At 40.3% G+C, this 14,257-nt stretch overlaps 3 protein-coding genes across 3 annotated transcripts; 2 read left to right on the top strand and 1 right to left on the bottom strand.

Annotated features, from left to right (window-relative positions):
* Positions 1 to 1,342: 1,342 nt before the first annotated feature.
* On the bottom strand, positions 1,343 to 2,391 carry LOC133142235 (C-X-C motif chemokine 11-6-like). Its single transcript, XM_061263332.1, has 4 exons — positions 2,294 to 2,391; positions 1,905 to 2,031; positions 1,688 to 1,780; positions 1,343 to 1,517 (listed from the first exon to the last, which is right to left on the bottom strand). Exons 1-3 carry the CDS (start codon positions 2,346 to 2,348, stop codon positions 1,693 to 1,695), a joined length of 270 nt encoding a protein of 89 aa, XP_061119316.1. The 5' UTR covers positions 2,349 to 2,391; the 3' UTR covers positions 1,343 to 1,517; positions 1,688 to 1,692.
* Positions 2,392 to 6,770: 4,379 nt separating this feature from the next.
* On the top strand, positions 6,771 to 7,958 carry LOC133142231 (C-X-C motif chemokine 11-1-like). Its single transcript, XM_061263327.1, has 4 exons — positions 6,771 to 6,900; positions 7,166 to 7,289; positions 7,413 to 7,505; positions 7,664 to 7,958. Exons 1-4 carry the CDS (start codon positions 6,846 to 6,848, stop codon positions 7,704 to 7,706), a joined length of 315 nt encoding a protein of 104 aa, XP_061119311.1. The 5' UTR covers positions 6,771 to 6,845; the 3' UTR covers positions 7,707 to 7,958.
* Positions 7,959 to 13,077: 5,119 nt separating this feature from the next.
* On the top strand, positions 13,078 to 14,257 carry LOC133141839 (C-X-C motif chemokine 11-1-like). Its single transcript, XM_061262618.1, has 4 exons — positions 13,078 to 13,175; positions 13,450 to 13,573; positions 13,680 to 13,772; positions 13,920 to 14,257. Exons 1-4 carry the CDS (start codon positions 13,121 to 13,123, stop codon positions 13,960 to 13,962), a joined length of 315 nt encoding a protein of 104 aa, XP_061118602.1. The 5' UTR covers positions 13,078 to 13,120; the 3' UTR covers positions 13,963 to 14,257.

Raw genomic sequence — 14,257 nt, forward strand, 5'->3', positions numbered from 1 at the left:
TGTCCCTCCCTACCTCCCTCTGAACCTTAATTGTTGTCTTTCTGTGATTTACTTTTTTGTGTATCAGTATTTTTAGTTTGGCTAGGTAAGCAGTGTTAAGGGGTTTGGTCATGCTTTTGCTTTGTTTGTTTGTTTTTTTGTTTGTTTGTTAAAAAACAAAGAAGAAATTCAAACAGGCCCCGGTCCTTATCTTTCTTGTGCAGGTAGCAGTTGAAATTGTACTTCCCTCTAGGGTCTTCCAGCGCACTTATCCCTAGTTATGGGTATGCACTCTGTTGTACGTCGCTCTGGATAAGAGCGTCTGCCAAATGCCATTAATGTAATATAATGTAATGCAAACCCAACTCCCTCTTTAAACCCTGTTAGCTCATGTTGAGCCAAGGTATCACCACAAAGAGAGACTAATGCACCATATACAATTCTCTCCCCATTGACAGTTTTCATTCTCACATCATTGTACAGCATACTCAAGTCCTCATGTACTCTCTGCAATATCACATCTACACCACACTGGGAGATATAAGCTGATTTTGCTATGGCAAGTAGACAGATAGCAGCTAACTTAGACCTGTGTTTAGGATTTATATTGCCTAAGGTATGGTGCACCATTAAGAGATTGTTTTTTGAGGCAGGCGACCCCAGAGGATTACACAGTTCTATTTTATTGGTGTACAATGTCAGCTGTAGACATCACCATCAACAATACCATTTAAAAATCCAGACTTGCACTTCTCAGGTCCATTGTCAATCATGGCTAGAACCACTGGGTGTGAAAGTAATTGTTCCAAACTTTGGTCTAAAGGTATGTAATAAAAACATTTGGCTCTTAAGGTTAGGGTTCAAGAGGCTCCTCGTCTCACAAAGCATGCTGTCTGAGCGATCTCAATTTCCGCAGCTTCAACGACTGTAAACTGCTCCTTGATAGAAGAGTCCTGCATATATGTAGTTGAAACTCAGACAAAAGGGTCCACAAATGTTTTAAGTCTGACAAACCTGAAAATGAAATGATTACTGAGCTCTCCTCCCTCCACATCCAGCTGTCATCATTACAGATGTTTTAGATTGTAGATATTGATGAGGATGTAGAATGATTGAGAATCACTCACTTTATGTAAATTCCATGTTTTATTCACATCAAATGTTAAATAACACAGTAAGTTATTTTAAATAAATTTGAAATAAATATTCAAATATAGCATCCATTAACTGTACAAGATAATTAATGTTACATTCATATAAAAATAAAAACAAACAAAAATACAAACACAATATGAAAAAAAAAAATCTACTAAATGCATAAAAGTTTAGCTTCATCATTTACATTTCAGAAACATAGACAATATTGAGTGCGTTTCCATTTTCCAATATGTGTATTTCAGTGCATTAATTGTAAATATTATCACAGTTTCTGAATTCCATGTGGAACACATAATGGTTACAAACAGGTGCATCTTCTCACAGCAGAACCTGCTCATGGTTGCCGTGAAAGGACGAGTCCAAAATGTAACTTCTGGGTCCTGAAAAGACATTCAAATGTAATTAACCACATAGCAAAAGCACTGGATTACTGACAGTTACAACAATCTACCGAAGACAACATCAATAATAATAACAGAATAAAATTATTGTAAAGGTCAATCTATCTGAATATAGAATGAACAGTAAAATATATAAAAGTTCACCCTACCTCTTTTACTTTTGTGCATCCTTGATGAAGTTCTTGGCAAACCGTGAGGCTGGATTCAAGCACTTCTTTTCTCCACTTCCTTTCAAGGTAACACTGAATAAACATAGAAAACACAATGTGTTAATGTTCTAAACTCTTGTCTATGAATGAAATCATAAGTCATTCTTTGAGCGTAGATTTTTAGCCTTGAGAGGGAAGAACAGCGTAATGTCCTTACATGATCTCCAGGTTCTGGCAGGATGGGCTGGGATACATGGCCTCTACCTTCTTAATCAGTTTGGGTTTAATGAAGTTCACACCAGCATCCATGCAAAGGCACCGACCCCTGGAAGATATCGCCATGCCTTGAGGGGGGGAAAACAACTTTATCACATTTAAGCTTTGAACCTTGTGGAACATACAGTAATGGTTATCTCAAAAATTGAACAAACCCCATCCATATTGATATTCAAGATTCTGTTTTCTTATCAGCAGAAAATCTAACGTCATTGCTGTCTACAGCTCTTTTGAATCATAGTTTTGTCAGTGAAATAGATTTTTTTAAATGTTCTTCAGCTAAACCACAAATGAACAGGCCTTTTATCTCATTTATTTCAAATGTATTACCTCTAACATCTACAAGCAGCAGGCAGGCCAGCAGGATGAAAGCAGCAGATCTCATGGTTCTTGCAGGTGAGGTGTCTCTTCTTTGTGGGTCTTGACAGCTGAAGAGATGAAGTTGTGAATGAATGAAGAGCTCAGCTGTATTTATATCAGCTGTGCGGAGCAGATCCTATGATGCAACTCTGCTCTGGCATAGTGCCACAAGAGGGATTTTCCCACACCCTGGTTGTTCTTTCATGAGAGAATTTCCCATTTGTTGAAAATATGCTTTGATAAAGAAAAAAATGTGTGTGAGAGCGGAAAAAGAGTGGGTGAAAGTCACAGCAGAGATTCTTTCACTTTCAAGCAACAATACACAGAAGCTTTATCCATTTGAATTTACTGATTGGGTTGATGGCCCTAACTTAACACTTGAAATTCAAATAGGACTGTAAATATGTTTGGGACAATTATGTAAATGGGTTAATTATTAATATTAAGGTTAATTATGGGGATTTTGACATATTAGAGACCGAGAGCAAGAGAGAGAAAAAGAAAGAGAGAGGCTCACAGGCTTAACCCAGAATGTGTAAACATATCAATTAATGAGTAAGGTAAGAATCAGTTTGAATTAATTGTTAAATTCAGAATCTAAAATTGCACAGAGCTAAATCAAGAAAAATAAATGTCTTGTCCCAAACATTATGGAGTTCACTGTATGTCATACATTTTGTTCAATGCAAAACAGTGAAGATTATTAGATTCTAATATTAATCTTCACTTGAAACAAAAAAGCATCATCCTGACTCTCATACATATCTCTGAGAAAAAGGAAATTCTTTAATGAAAGAAGAAGCAGTGCACAGAGCAGCAAAGGGAAATCCCCTCTTGTTGCATCACACACTTCATAATGGCAAGTTATGGAATAAGCTAACAAATTGGGATGAAATGTGTTCATTTTATTTGTTGATGTTTGTTATGTCTTTGTTTTCTTTGAATATAATTAAAGCAAAGAAAACAAATGTTCAAGCATAATTAGAAGTAAATAAAAAATATTCATTCTAAATCAATACGGTTGTATTAATATTGCTTCTTCGAGGAAAGGTTTTATTTGCCATAAAAACATGGCTTTCCTGATAAAACATAAAGGTTCTGAAACAATTTATTTATTCGTATAAATAAATCAAATTCCATACTCCATACACACAAATAGATACTGATCTCCTTCAGACCATCAACAAGACTGCAAATATCCATGAAGCAAAATGTCTTGCACTTACCATATAAAGCATATTCTGAACAGTCTGACAGAGATTTGAAACACAGTGCAGAATAGAACAGAATAGAATAGAACACCTCAATGTGATTCCAGAGAAGAGAAAACATATCTAGTGTAAGGGTAATTCTTAATTGATTCTTAATTGACAATGTGTGTTAACATAAAGACAATCACATGATTACAAATAACCTTTTAGTGATAATCCTTACTACTATTAAACCACTTTCTGAATTAAGTGCTTACTATGAGTGTTTCTCTGTCTCTCTCCAGCAGACAGACAGCCTTTCACCTTAATGTCTCTGCTTCTCAGCTACCATATTCTGGTCTTACAGCAAGGCCAACAAGGGGTATTCAGAAGACAAAATACTGATAAATGTTCGTGGCCAGCTTCATCTCTTTTTGTTTTGGTCAAGCCCCCCCTTCAGGAAAAGTGTGTATAAGAGTCTTACTGTGTCTGATTCAAATCAGAAAACCAGTAAGCTTTCTCACTTTCTGTCATTTCTTTGCAAATACATACGAAAGTTAAACTGAAGTATAGCTATCGTTGTTTTTACTGGGATCTGTTTCATCAGACGATGCTCACCTGTGAAATGTTAAAAAGGGCATTTTTCCCTAACACTAGTTATCTATGCTACTTCTGTCTGCTACCTAATTGCTGTTTTTGACTGGAAATATGAAACTTTGTCTGAGTGATTTTTTTTCAATGAACCTACATAAACTCAAAGAAGATATTAAATAAATGATCAAATCAAATCAATAGATTTCACATTGTTGAAATTAAATTAAATTAACCTGCAGTCCAATATATGGGCATTCAAGTTATTCATTATCAACCCTATCTTCATTCATCTATCCATCCGTCCATTCATACGTACATTGTCTAACCCGGTCATGGTCATGGCAATTTAGACTCTGAGTAATCTAACTTGCATGTGTTTAATCTGCATGTGTTTAAACGCCATGTCTTTTACCTGCATGTATTTTGCCTTTAAAATTTGAAGCGAGTTGACACTTCACAGTGGGTAAAACACTAATGAGCCTGATTTAATTAAATTTAAGTCAAATTTTATGCTACGCTCAGCTTTTGAGATCTGAGGATGACATATTTAAAATATTGTATACAATTATTCCAAAACTCAAGCAAATTACTTAAGCGATTTCATCCAATCCCTCACCTGCTGCAAGCAAGCCAGCTGCTTCTTCTGTTGTACTAGCTGACCTCACTTTTAAAAAATGAATTATATCCTCAGGTATAAATCCGTTTCCTGTTTTTATTCATTTCACTTTCATTTCCTATTGTTCAGGAATAAACATTACGAGTGAAAGTGTTGTCTGAACTTGCAGGCTAAAACCTTTCTGGAAATCACCAGATTTCAACATATGCACACATTGGAGATACACAGACCAGTCTGACCGGTTTCAGTTCTTTAAGTTGCACAAGGGAGATTTTCTTCGAGCAGAAATTGAGGCAGCGAATGATCACATTATATTACATTACATTGCAAGGCATTTAGCAGATTCTCTCATCCAGAGCGACTATATAAGTGTCTATGGCATATATATAAGGCTAATCATGGTGGTGAGGTAGGGAGATGAGTCTTCAGACTGAGTTTGAAAGTGGTCAGAGACTCTGCCGTTCTGACATCCACAGGGAGGTCATTCCACCACCGTGGGGCCAGAACATACAGCAGTCGTGAGCGAGAAGTTTAGGTGTGGCGAGGGGGAGGTGCCAGGCCCGAAGTGGCAGAACGGAGGGGTCTTGCTGGTATTAATGTCTTGATAAGGGATTGAATATATACAGGGGCTGATCTCTTAACTGCCTGGTACGCAAGCATCAGAGGCCTAAATTTGATGTCAGCCATAACAGGCAGCCAATAGAGGTCGCTGAGCAGGGGGGTGACATGTGAATGTCTGGGGACATTGAATACCAGACGGGCTGCAGCGTTCTGGATCAGTTGTAGGGGTCTGATGGCAGATTCTGGAAGGCCAGCCAGCAGAGAATTGCAATAGTCCAGGCGGGACAGGACCATTGCTTGAACAAGGAGCTGAGTGGAGTAGGTGGTGAGGAAGGGTTGGATTCTCCGGATGTTGTACAGGAAGAACCTGCATGCCCGGATCACCGTAGCGATGTTCTCGGAGAAGGACAGCCTTTTGTCCATCACCACTCCAAGGTTTCTTGCGCGAGGGCATGAGGTCACTGTGGTATCCCCTAGTGAGATGGAAAAATCTGAGAAGGGAGAGGTTAAAGCAGGGATGAAGATTACCTTCATCTTACCTGGGTTGAGCTTTAGATGGTGGTTGCCCATCCAGCTCTGGATGTCTCTCAGGCAGGCGGAGATACGGGCAGAGACCTGTGTGTCAGATGGGGGGAAGGAGATAAAGAGTTTGCTGTCATCGGCATAACAATGATATGAGATGCCATGAGCAGAGATAGTCCTGAAAAAATTTCCTGTAAATTGCATGCATGCCTTTGTTCTCAGGTTTGTCGGGAATTCACTAAAAGTATGTGAATGAGGACAGCTGCAGGCAGACAGTTTATTAATTCGAAGCCATAATAACTATTTATTTCAATCATTTTAGGTCAAATTATATCTTGATTGGGAATGCAATCTGCTATTAGGCATGGTCAAAAATAAAATAAATGACACAATGTTTGGTTCAACATCGATATGTACGCATAGACGTATGCATGTTGCAAGCCAAATCACACACTGCCCGGTTTATAATTTTTCAGAGGTTTTAATTTTGACTTATAGCTAAATATAAATCATTGTTGAGTGATCTTAAGTATCATAGCTTCATCATGATTCTTTAGTAGTCACATAGAACCTGTCAATTTAAATTGAAAACACAATTTATTTCTTTAAATATGTTCAGCGATTGATGGACAGATATGGTGGATACAGACAATGGCGGTGTTTGCATTGTTTCATTGAAATGGTCATTAAGCTGTTTATTAAATTCTTAAATCGATTATGCATACTTCACATTGAGTTTATTATCCTCACATTAATTTTCTTTTCTAAAATATGCTCTTCCCACATCCTCCTCATGGACAAGCAGGTTCTGCCTCAGACAGTGTTTCTCGGAAATGGGAAATTCTTTCAGAAAAGAAGAACCAGTAAAGTCTGCAGCAAAGGGAAAATCCCTCTCGTGGCACTATGCCAGAGCAGAGTTGCATCATAGGATCTGCTCCGCACAGCTCATATAAATACAGCTGAACTCTTCATTCATTCACAACTTCATCTCTTCAGCTGTCAAGACCCACAAAGAAGAGACACCTCACCTGCAAGGACCATGAGATCTGCTGCTTTCATCCTGCTGGCCTGCCTGTTGTCTGTAAATGTTAACGGTAATATATTTCAAATTCTCTACAATTTAGTTAAATTCAGTTCATATCTCATTCAACAAGAATTGCATTATTGTGGACTAGGTGATGACTTTAACTAAGGGAAGCCATTTTATCAATTTTTTTACTGATCCGAGCATCTTGTATGTAAAGTTCATGTTAACACTTGGTGCACTAGCCTGATCGTTGTGATGCAAAGCTCTGTGACAGTAAAATTCTGGTTGAACAATTAGCATGATTTTAATGATTTTATTTTCCTTGCTTCCAGGCATGGTGATACCCAGGGGTCGGTGTCAGTGCATGGATACTGGCATAGACTTCATCAGACCCAAACTGATAGAGAAGATAGAGGTGCTGTCTCCCAGTTTATCCTGCGAACACCTGGAGATCATGTAAGGGAACTGCATTGTTTTCTTCTGCATAGGTCTCAAATCTATGCTCAAAATTGTTTTACATTCATCGCATTCATAGCAAAAACTCAGCAAATGAATGCATTGTTTTTTATGTCTTTTCAGTGTGACTCTAAAGGAAGGAGGAGAACAGAAATGTCTGAACACACACTCGCATTTTGCAAAGAATTTAATCAAGAATATGGAAAAAGACAAGAGGTATGGTAAAAAGTCATTCAAATTTGACATATTTTCTTTGCATTTACTGATCTTTACTGATCCTTATAAGCATTTTAACAGGCATTTTGCGAGAGCCACAAAATGTTCAGTGCATTGTCTATATTGGGTACTTAACAGTTGTATGATTTCTGTTGCAGGAGCAATGCCAGAAGGGATGAAAAGAAACATTCAGTCCACTGAAAGCATGGCCAGTGTGATCTGAGAGATGACATTGCACAAGTGCAACCAGCAAGCCACCAAATGTGTGATTCAAATGCTTTGACAGAATGCAAATTGAACAGTGTAAATACTGAAAGATCTATGTACAGTTGTATAGTTAATATATTCACTTCTTAATTGTATAGAACTATTCAAAATTATGGTTCATATTTTTTTTTTGTAAATATGTTCAAGCATAATTAGAAGTAAATAAAAATATTTGTTCTAAATCAATACGGTTGTATTAATATTGCTTCTTAGAGTAAAGGTTGTATTTGCCAGGAAAACATGGCTTTCCTGATAAAACATAAAGGTTCTAAAACCATTTATTTATTAGTATAAATCAATCAAATTCCATACTCATGGCTGATGGCACACACATAGATACCGATCTCCTTCAGACCATCAACAAGACAAATCATGGACTGTGAATATCCATGAAGCAAAATGTCTTGCACTTACCATGTAAAGCATATTCTGAACAATGTAACAGTCTAACAGAGATTTGAAACACAGTGCAGAATAGAACAGAATAGAATAGAACACCTCAATATGATTTCAGAGAAGAGAAAAAATATGTAGTTATCTATGCTATTTCTGTTAGCTATTTGCTGTTTTTGACTGGAAATATGAAACATTGTCTGAGCAAATTTTTTCAATGAACCTTCATAAACTCAAAGAAGATATTAAATAAATGATCAAATCAAATCAATAGACTATTCCACATAGTTGAAATTAAATGAAATCAACCTGCAGCCCAATATATGGGCATTCAAGTGATTCATAATCAACCCAATCTTCATTCATCCATCCATCCATCCATTGATCCATACATTGTCTAACCCGCTTACACCTGGTCATGGTCATGGCAATTTAGACTCTGAGTAATCTAACCTGCATGTCTTTAACCGCCATGTCTTTAACCTGCATGTATTTGACATGCAGGTTGACACTTCACAGTGGGTAAAATACTAATGAGCCTGATTTAATGTCAATTTTATGCTGTGCTCAGCTTTTGAGATCTGAGGATGACATATTTAAAATATTGTATACAATTTTGTGGTGCCATTCTAAAACACAAGCAAATTACTTAAGCAAATGACTTCCTCTATGAGCTGACCTCACTTTTAAAAAGATGATTGCTTTCGAGGTAGAAATTACAGCATAATTGGAATGAGGCGGCACGGATGGTGCAGTGGGTAGCACTGCTGCCTCACAGCAAGGAGGTCCTGTGCTTGAATTCCAGTCGGCCAGGGCCTCTCTGTGTGGAGTTTGCATGTCCCCATGCTTGCGTGGGTTTCCTCCAGGTACTCCGGTTTCCTCCCACAGTCCAAAGACATGCAGGTTAGGCTGATTGGAGAGTCTAAATTGCCCGTAGGTATGAGTGTGTGAATGAATGAGTCAACATCCACCTGGAAGCCTGCCAGTCTGCTGCCTTCTTACCACTACTTCACTTCTTTGACCTCTCTCTGCAGCACTCTCCCCCAACTCACAAGGCTGGAAACCTTCTCGACCTGATCTTTCTGAGGAATTGCTCCTCTTCTAACCCCACTGTTACCCCTTTACACAAGTCCGATCACCATTTCATTTCCTTCTCCATCCCCCTAGCCCCTCTGCCTCCCTCCCCTTCTCTCACCCCCACTATTTCTGTCCGATGTAACCTCCGCTCTCTATCACCCTCTTCCCTTGCCCCCAGAGTCACCGCTTCCCTCCCTCCTCTTGAATCCTTCTCCAAACTACCCACTGATTCCGCATCTTCCGTGCTGCTTTCCTCTCTCTCCTCAGCCCTTGACTCTCTCTGTCCTCTTGTCTCCAGGCCTGCTCGATCCTCCCCTCCCAGCCCATGGGTTTCTGACCTTCTACGTTCCTCCAGGCCCAGCCTACATGCAGCTGAGAGGAAGTGGAGGGTATCAAAGGACCCATCGGACCTGTCTTCCTACCAGTCTCTCCAGGCAGAATTCTCCTCCGCTATCACCACGGTCAAAATAAATTATTTCCAAACAAAAATCCAGAATTCCACTTCTAACCCTCATGAACTGTTCTCCATTTTCTCCTCTCTCCTGAGCACACCTCCCCCACCATCTCAGTCCTCGCTCACTGCTGATGACTTTGCGGTATTTTTTGACGAGAAGGTTGCAGATATCCGCAGCACCTTCGTGACCACCACCACTTCTATGCCTGCCTCCCTTTCTGTGTCTGCCCCCTGTTTCTCCTCTTTCTGTCCCCTTACAGATGCTGATGTGTCTCACCTCCTGCTCTCCCACCGCCCTACTACTTGTGCCCTGGACCCCATCCCCTCAAACCTCTTTCAGGCAATCACGCCTGACATCCTCCCGGTTGTCACCTCCCTTGTTAACTCCTCTCTGTCCTCTGGCTGCTTTCCCTCATCATTCAAGAGGGCCTACATCACCCCGCTCCTAAAGAAACCCACTCTAGACCCCTCCTGCATTCAAAACTACCGTCCGGTATCTCTCCTTCCTTTTCTATCCAAATCCATTGAACGAGCCGCCTCCAACCAACTCTCTTCCTTCCTCTCACAGAATAACCTGCTGGACCCCCACCAGTCCGGCTTCAGACCTGGCCACTCAATGGAGACTGCACTCCTCTCGGTCAATGAGTCCCTTCAGGCTGCACGAGCAACCTCTCTCTCCTCTGTCCTGATCCTTCTTGACCTCTCTGCGGCGTTCGACACGGTCAACCACTCCATCCTCTTAGCCTCCCTGGCATCTACAGGGATATGTGGCACAGCCTTAGAGTGGATCAAATCTTATCTCTCTGGCCGGTCCTCCCAGGTGTCCTGGGCTGGAGGAGTGTCAACCCCTCGCCCCCTTGTTACAGGAGTCCCCCAGGGCTCAGTCCTCGGACCCCTCCTCTTCTCCATCTACATGAGATCCCTTGGCCCCGTTATCTCTGCTCATGGCATCTCCTATCATTGTTATGCCGATGACACCCAACTCTTTCTCTCCTTCCCCCCCATCAGACACACAGGTCTCTACCCGTATCTCCGCCTGCCTGAGAGACATCCAGACCTGGATGGGCAACCACCATCTAAAGCTCAACCCAGGTACGACGGAGGTAATCTTCATCCCTGCTTTGACCTCTCCCTTCTCTGATTTCTCCATCTCACTAGGGGATACCACAGTGACCTCATCCCCTAGTGCAAGAAACCTTGGAGTGGTGATGGACAACAGGCTATCCTTCTCTGAGAACATCGCTACGGTGATCCGGGCGTGCAGGTTCTTCCTGTACAACATCGGGAGAATCCGACCCTTTCTCACCACCTACTCCACTCAGCTCCTTGTACAAGCAATGGTCCTGTCCCGTCTGCACTATTGCAATTCTCTGCTGGCTGGCCTTCCAGCATCTGCCATCAGACCCCTACAACTGATCCAGAATGCTGCAGCCCCTCTGGTATTCAATGTTCCCAGACATTCACATGTCACCCCCCTGCTCAGCAACCTCCGCTGGCTGCCTGTTATGACTCGCATCAAATTAAAAACTTTGGTGCTCACATACCAGGCAGTTAAAGGATCAGAGCCCTGTATATATTAAATCCCTTATCAAGACCTATACACCAACAAGATCCCTCTGTTCTGCCACTTTGTGCCATCTGGCGCCTCCCCCTCGCCACACCTGCACTTCACGCTCACGACTGCTGTCTGTCCTGGTCCCACGGTGGTGGAATGACCTCCCGGTGGATGGCAGAACGGCAGAGTCTCTGACCTCCTTCAAGCGCAGTCTGAAGACCCATCTCTTCAGGCTACACCTTTCCCTCCCCAACTCACCACCATGATTAGCCTTAGACTGTAATGGTACTTATGTATAGATATTGTTACTTGTATAGGTATTGTTGTTTTTATTCGCTGTTGTATTGTTGTATTCTAGCTGCCAACTCTGGTATGCTAGTTTGAAAGTTGATTGTACTCTTCAAGGGTTCTGATTTTCTGTATGTTTACACTAGGACTCGGAACTGTACAGTCCTCTCAGGTCCTCTTTGTACTTGTTCTTGTGTTTGATTTGCACTTTGTTGTACGTCGCTCTGGATAAGAGTGTCTGCTAAATGCCATGTAATGTAATGTAATGTAATGTAATGAATGGTGTGTGAGCCGTGCGATGGACTGGTGACCTGTCCTGGGTGTATTCCTGCCTTTCGCCCAATGTATGCTGGGATAGGCTCCAGCACCCCTGCGACCCTGATCAGGATAAGCGGGTTCAGATAATGGATGGAAAATTTAAATTAATTGCGTCCTCAGGTATAAATCCGTTACCTGTTTTTATTTATTTCACTTTCATTTCCTATTGTTCAGGAATAAACATTAAGAGTGAAAGTGTTGTCTGGACTTGCAAGCTAAAACCTTTCTGGAAATCACCTGATTTCAACACATGCACGCATTGGAGATACACAGACAGGTTTCACTTCTTTCAGTGGCACAAGGGAGATTTTCTTTGAGCAGAACTTGAGGCAGCGAATTGTCACATGTCCTGTAAAATGCATGCATGCACTTGTTCTCAGGTTTGTCGGGAATTCACTAAAAGTATGTGAATGAGGACAGCTGCAAGCAGACAGTTTATTTATTTGAAGCCATAATAACTACTAATTTCACTCATTTTAGGTCAAATGATATCTCGATTGGGAATGCAATCTGCTATTAGGCATGGTCAAAAATAACATAAATGATACAATGTTTGGTTCAACATCGATATGTACACATAGACGTATACATGTTGCATGCCAAATCACACACTGCCTGGTTCATCATTTTTCAGAGGTTTTAATTTTGACTTATAGCTAAATATAAATCATTGCTTAGTGATCTTAAGTATCATAGCTTCATCATGATTCTTCAGGAGTCACACAGAACCTGTCAATTTAAATTGAAACAATTTATTTCTCTAAATATGTTCAGTGATTGATGGACAGATACGGTGGATACAGACAATGGCGGTGTTTGCATTGTTTCATTGAAATGGTCATTAAGCTGTTTATGAAATTCTTAAATCTATTATGCATACTTCACATTGAGTTTATTAGCCTCCCCCTTCTCTCTCTCTCTCTCTCTCTCTCCCTCTTTACTGCTCACTTGCAAAATCCTAACATTAATTTTCTTTTCTAAAATATGCTCTTCCCACATACTCCTCATGCACACGCAAGTTCAGCCTCAGTGTTTTTTCAGACAGTGTTTCTCGGAAATGGGAAATTCTTTCAGAAAAGAAGAACCAGTAAAGTCTGCAGCAAAGGGAAAATCCCTCTCGTGGCACTGTGCCAGAGCAGAGTTGCATCATAGGATCTGCTCTGCACAGATGATATAAATACAGCTGAACTCTTCATTCATTCACAACTTCATCTCTTCAGCTGTCAAGACCCACAAAGCAGAGACACCTCACCTGCAAGAACCATGAGATCTGCCGCTTTCATCCTGCTGGCCTGCCTGTTGTCTGTAAATGTTAACGGTAATATATTTCAAATTCTCTACAATTTAGTTAAATTCAGTTCATATCTCATTCAACAAGAATTGCATTATTGTGGACTAGGTGATGACTTTAACTAAGGGAAGCCATTTTATCAATTTTTTTACTGATCCGAGCATCTTGTATGTAAAGTTCATGTTAACACTTGGTGCACTAGCCTGATCGTTGTGATTCAAAGCTCTGTGACAGTAAAATTCTGGTTGAACAATTAGCATGACGGGACATCTTGTAATGATTTTATTTTCCTTGCTTCCAGGCATGGTGATACCCAGGGGTCGGTGTCAGTGCATGGATACTGGCATAGACTTCATCAGACCCAAACTGATAGAGAAGATAGAGGTGCTGTCTCCCAGTTTATCCTGCGAACACCTGGAGATCATGTAAGGGAACTGCATTGTTTTCTTCTGCATAGGTCTCAAATCTATGCTCATCGCATTCATAGCAAAAACTCAACAAACGAATGCATTGTTTTTTATGTCTTTTCAGTGTGACTCTAAAGGAAGGAGGAGAACAGAAATGTCTGAACACACACTCGCATTTTGCAAAGAATTTAATCAAGAATATGGAAAAAGACAAGAGGTATGGTAAAAAGTCATTTAAATTTGACATATTTTCTTTGCCTTTACTGAGCTTTATAAGCATTTTAACAGGCTTTTTCCAAGAGCCACACAATGTTCAGTGCATTGTCTATATTGGGTACTAACAGTTGTATGATTTCTGTTGCAGGAGCAATGCCAGAAGGGATGAAAAGAAACATTCAGTCCACTGAAAGCATGGCCAGTGAGATCTGAGAGATGACACCAAGTAAACTACCAAATGTGTGATTCAAATGCTTTGACAAAATGCAAATTGAACAGTGTAAATACTGAAAGATCTATGTACAGTTGTATAGTTAATATATTCACTTAATTGTATAGAACTATTCTAAATTATGTTCCATAATTTCTTTTGTATTGAAAGCTCAAGGCAATTTCTAGGCAGTTAAAAACCAATGTGTTTGATTTTAATAACACCATTTTTGATGTATACTTTGATGTAAATAAAATATTTGTTATTACACTTCA

This window comes from Conger conger, chromosome 12 (assembly GCF_963514075.1).
Source record: "Conger conger chromosome 12, fConCon1.1, whole genome shotgun sequence".
Classification (NCBI taxonomy): domain Eukaryota; kingdom Metazoa; phylum Chordata; class Actinopteri; order Anguilliformes; family Congridae; genus Conger; species Conger conger.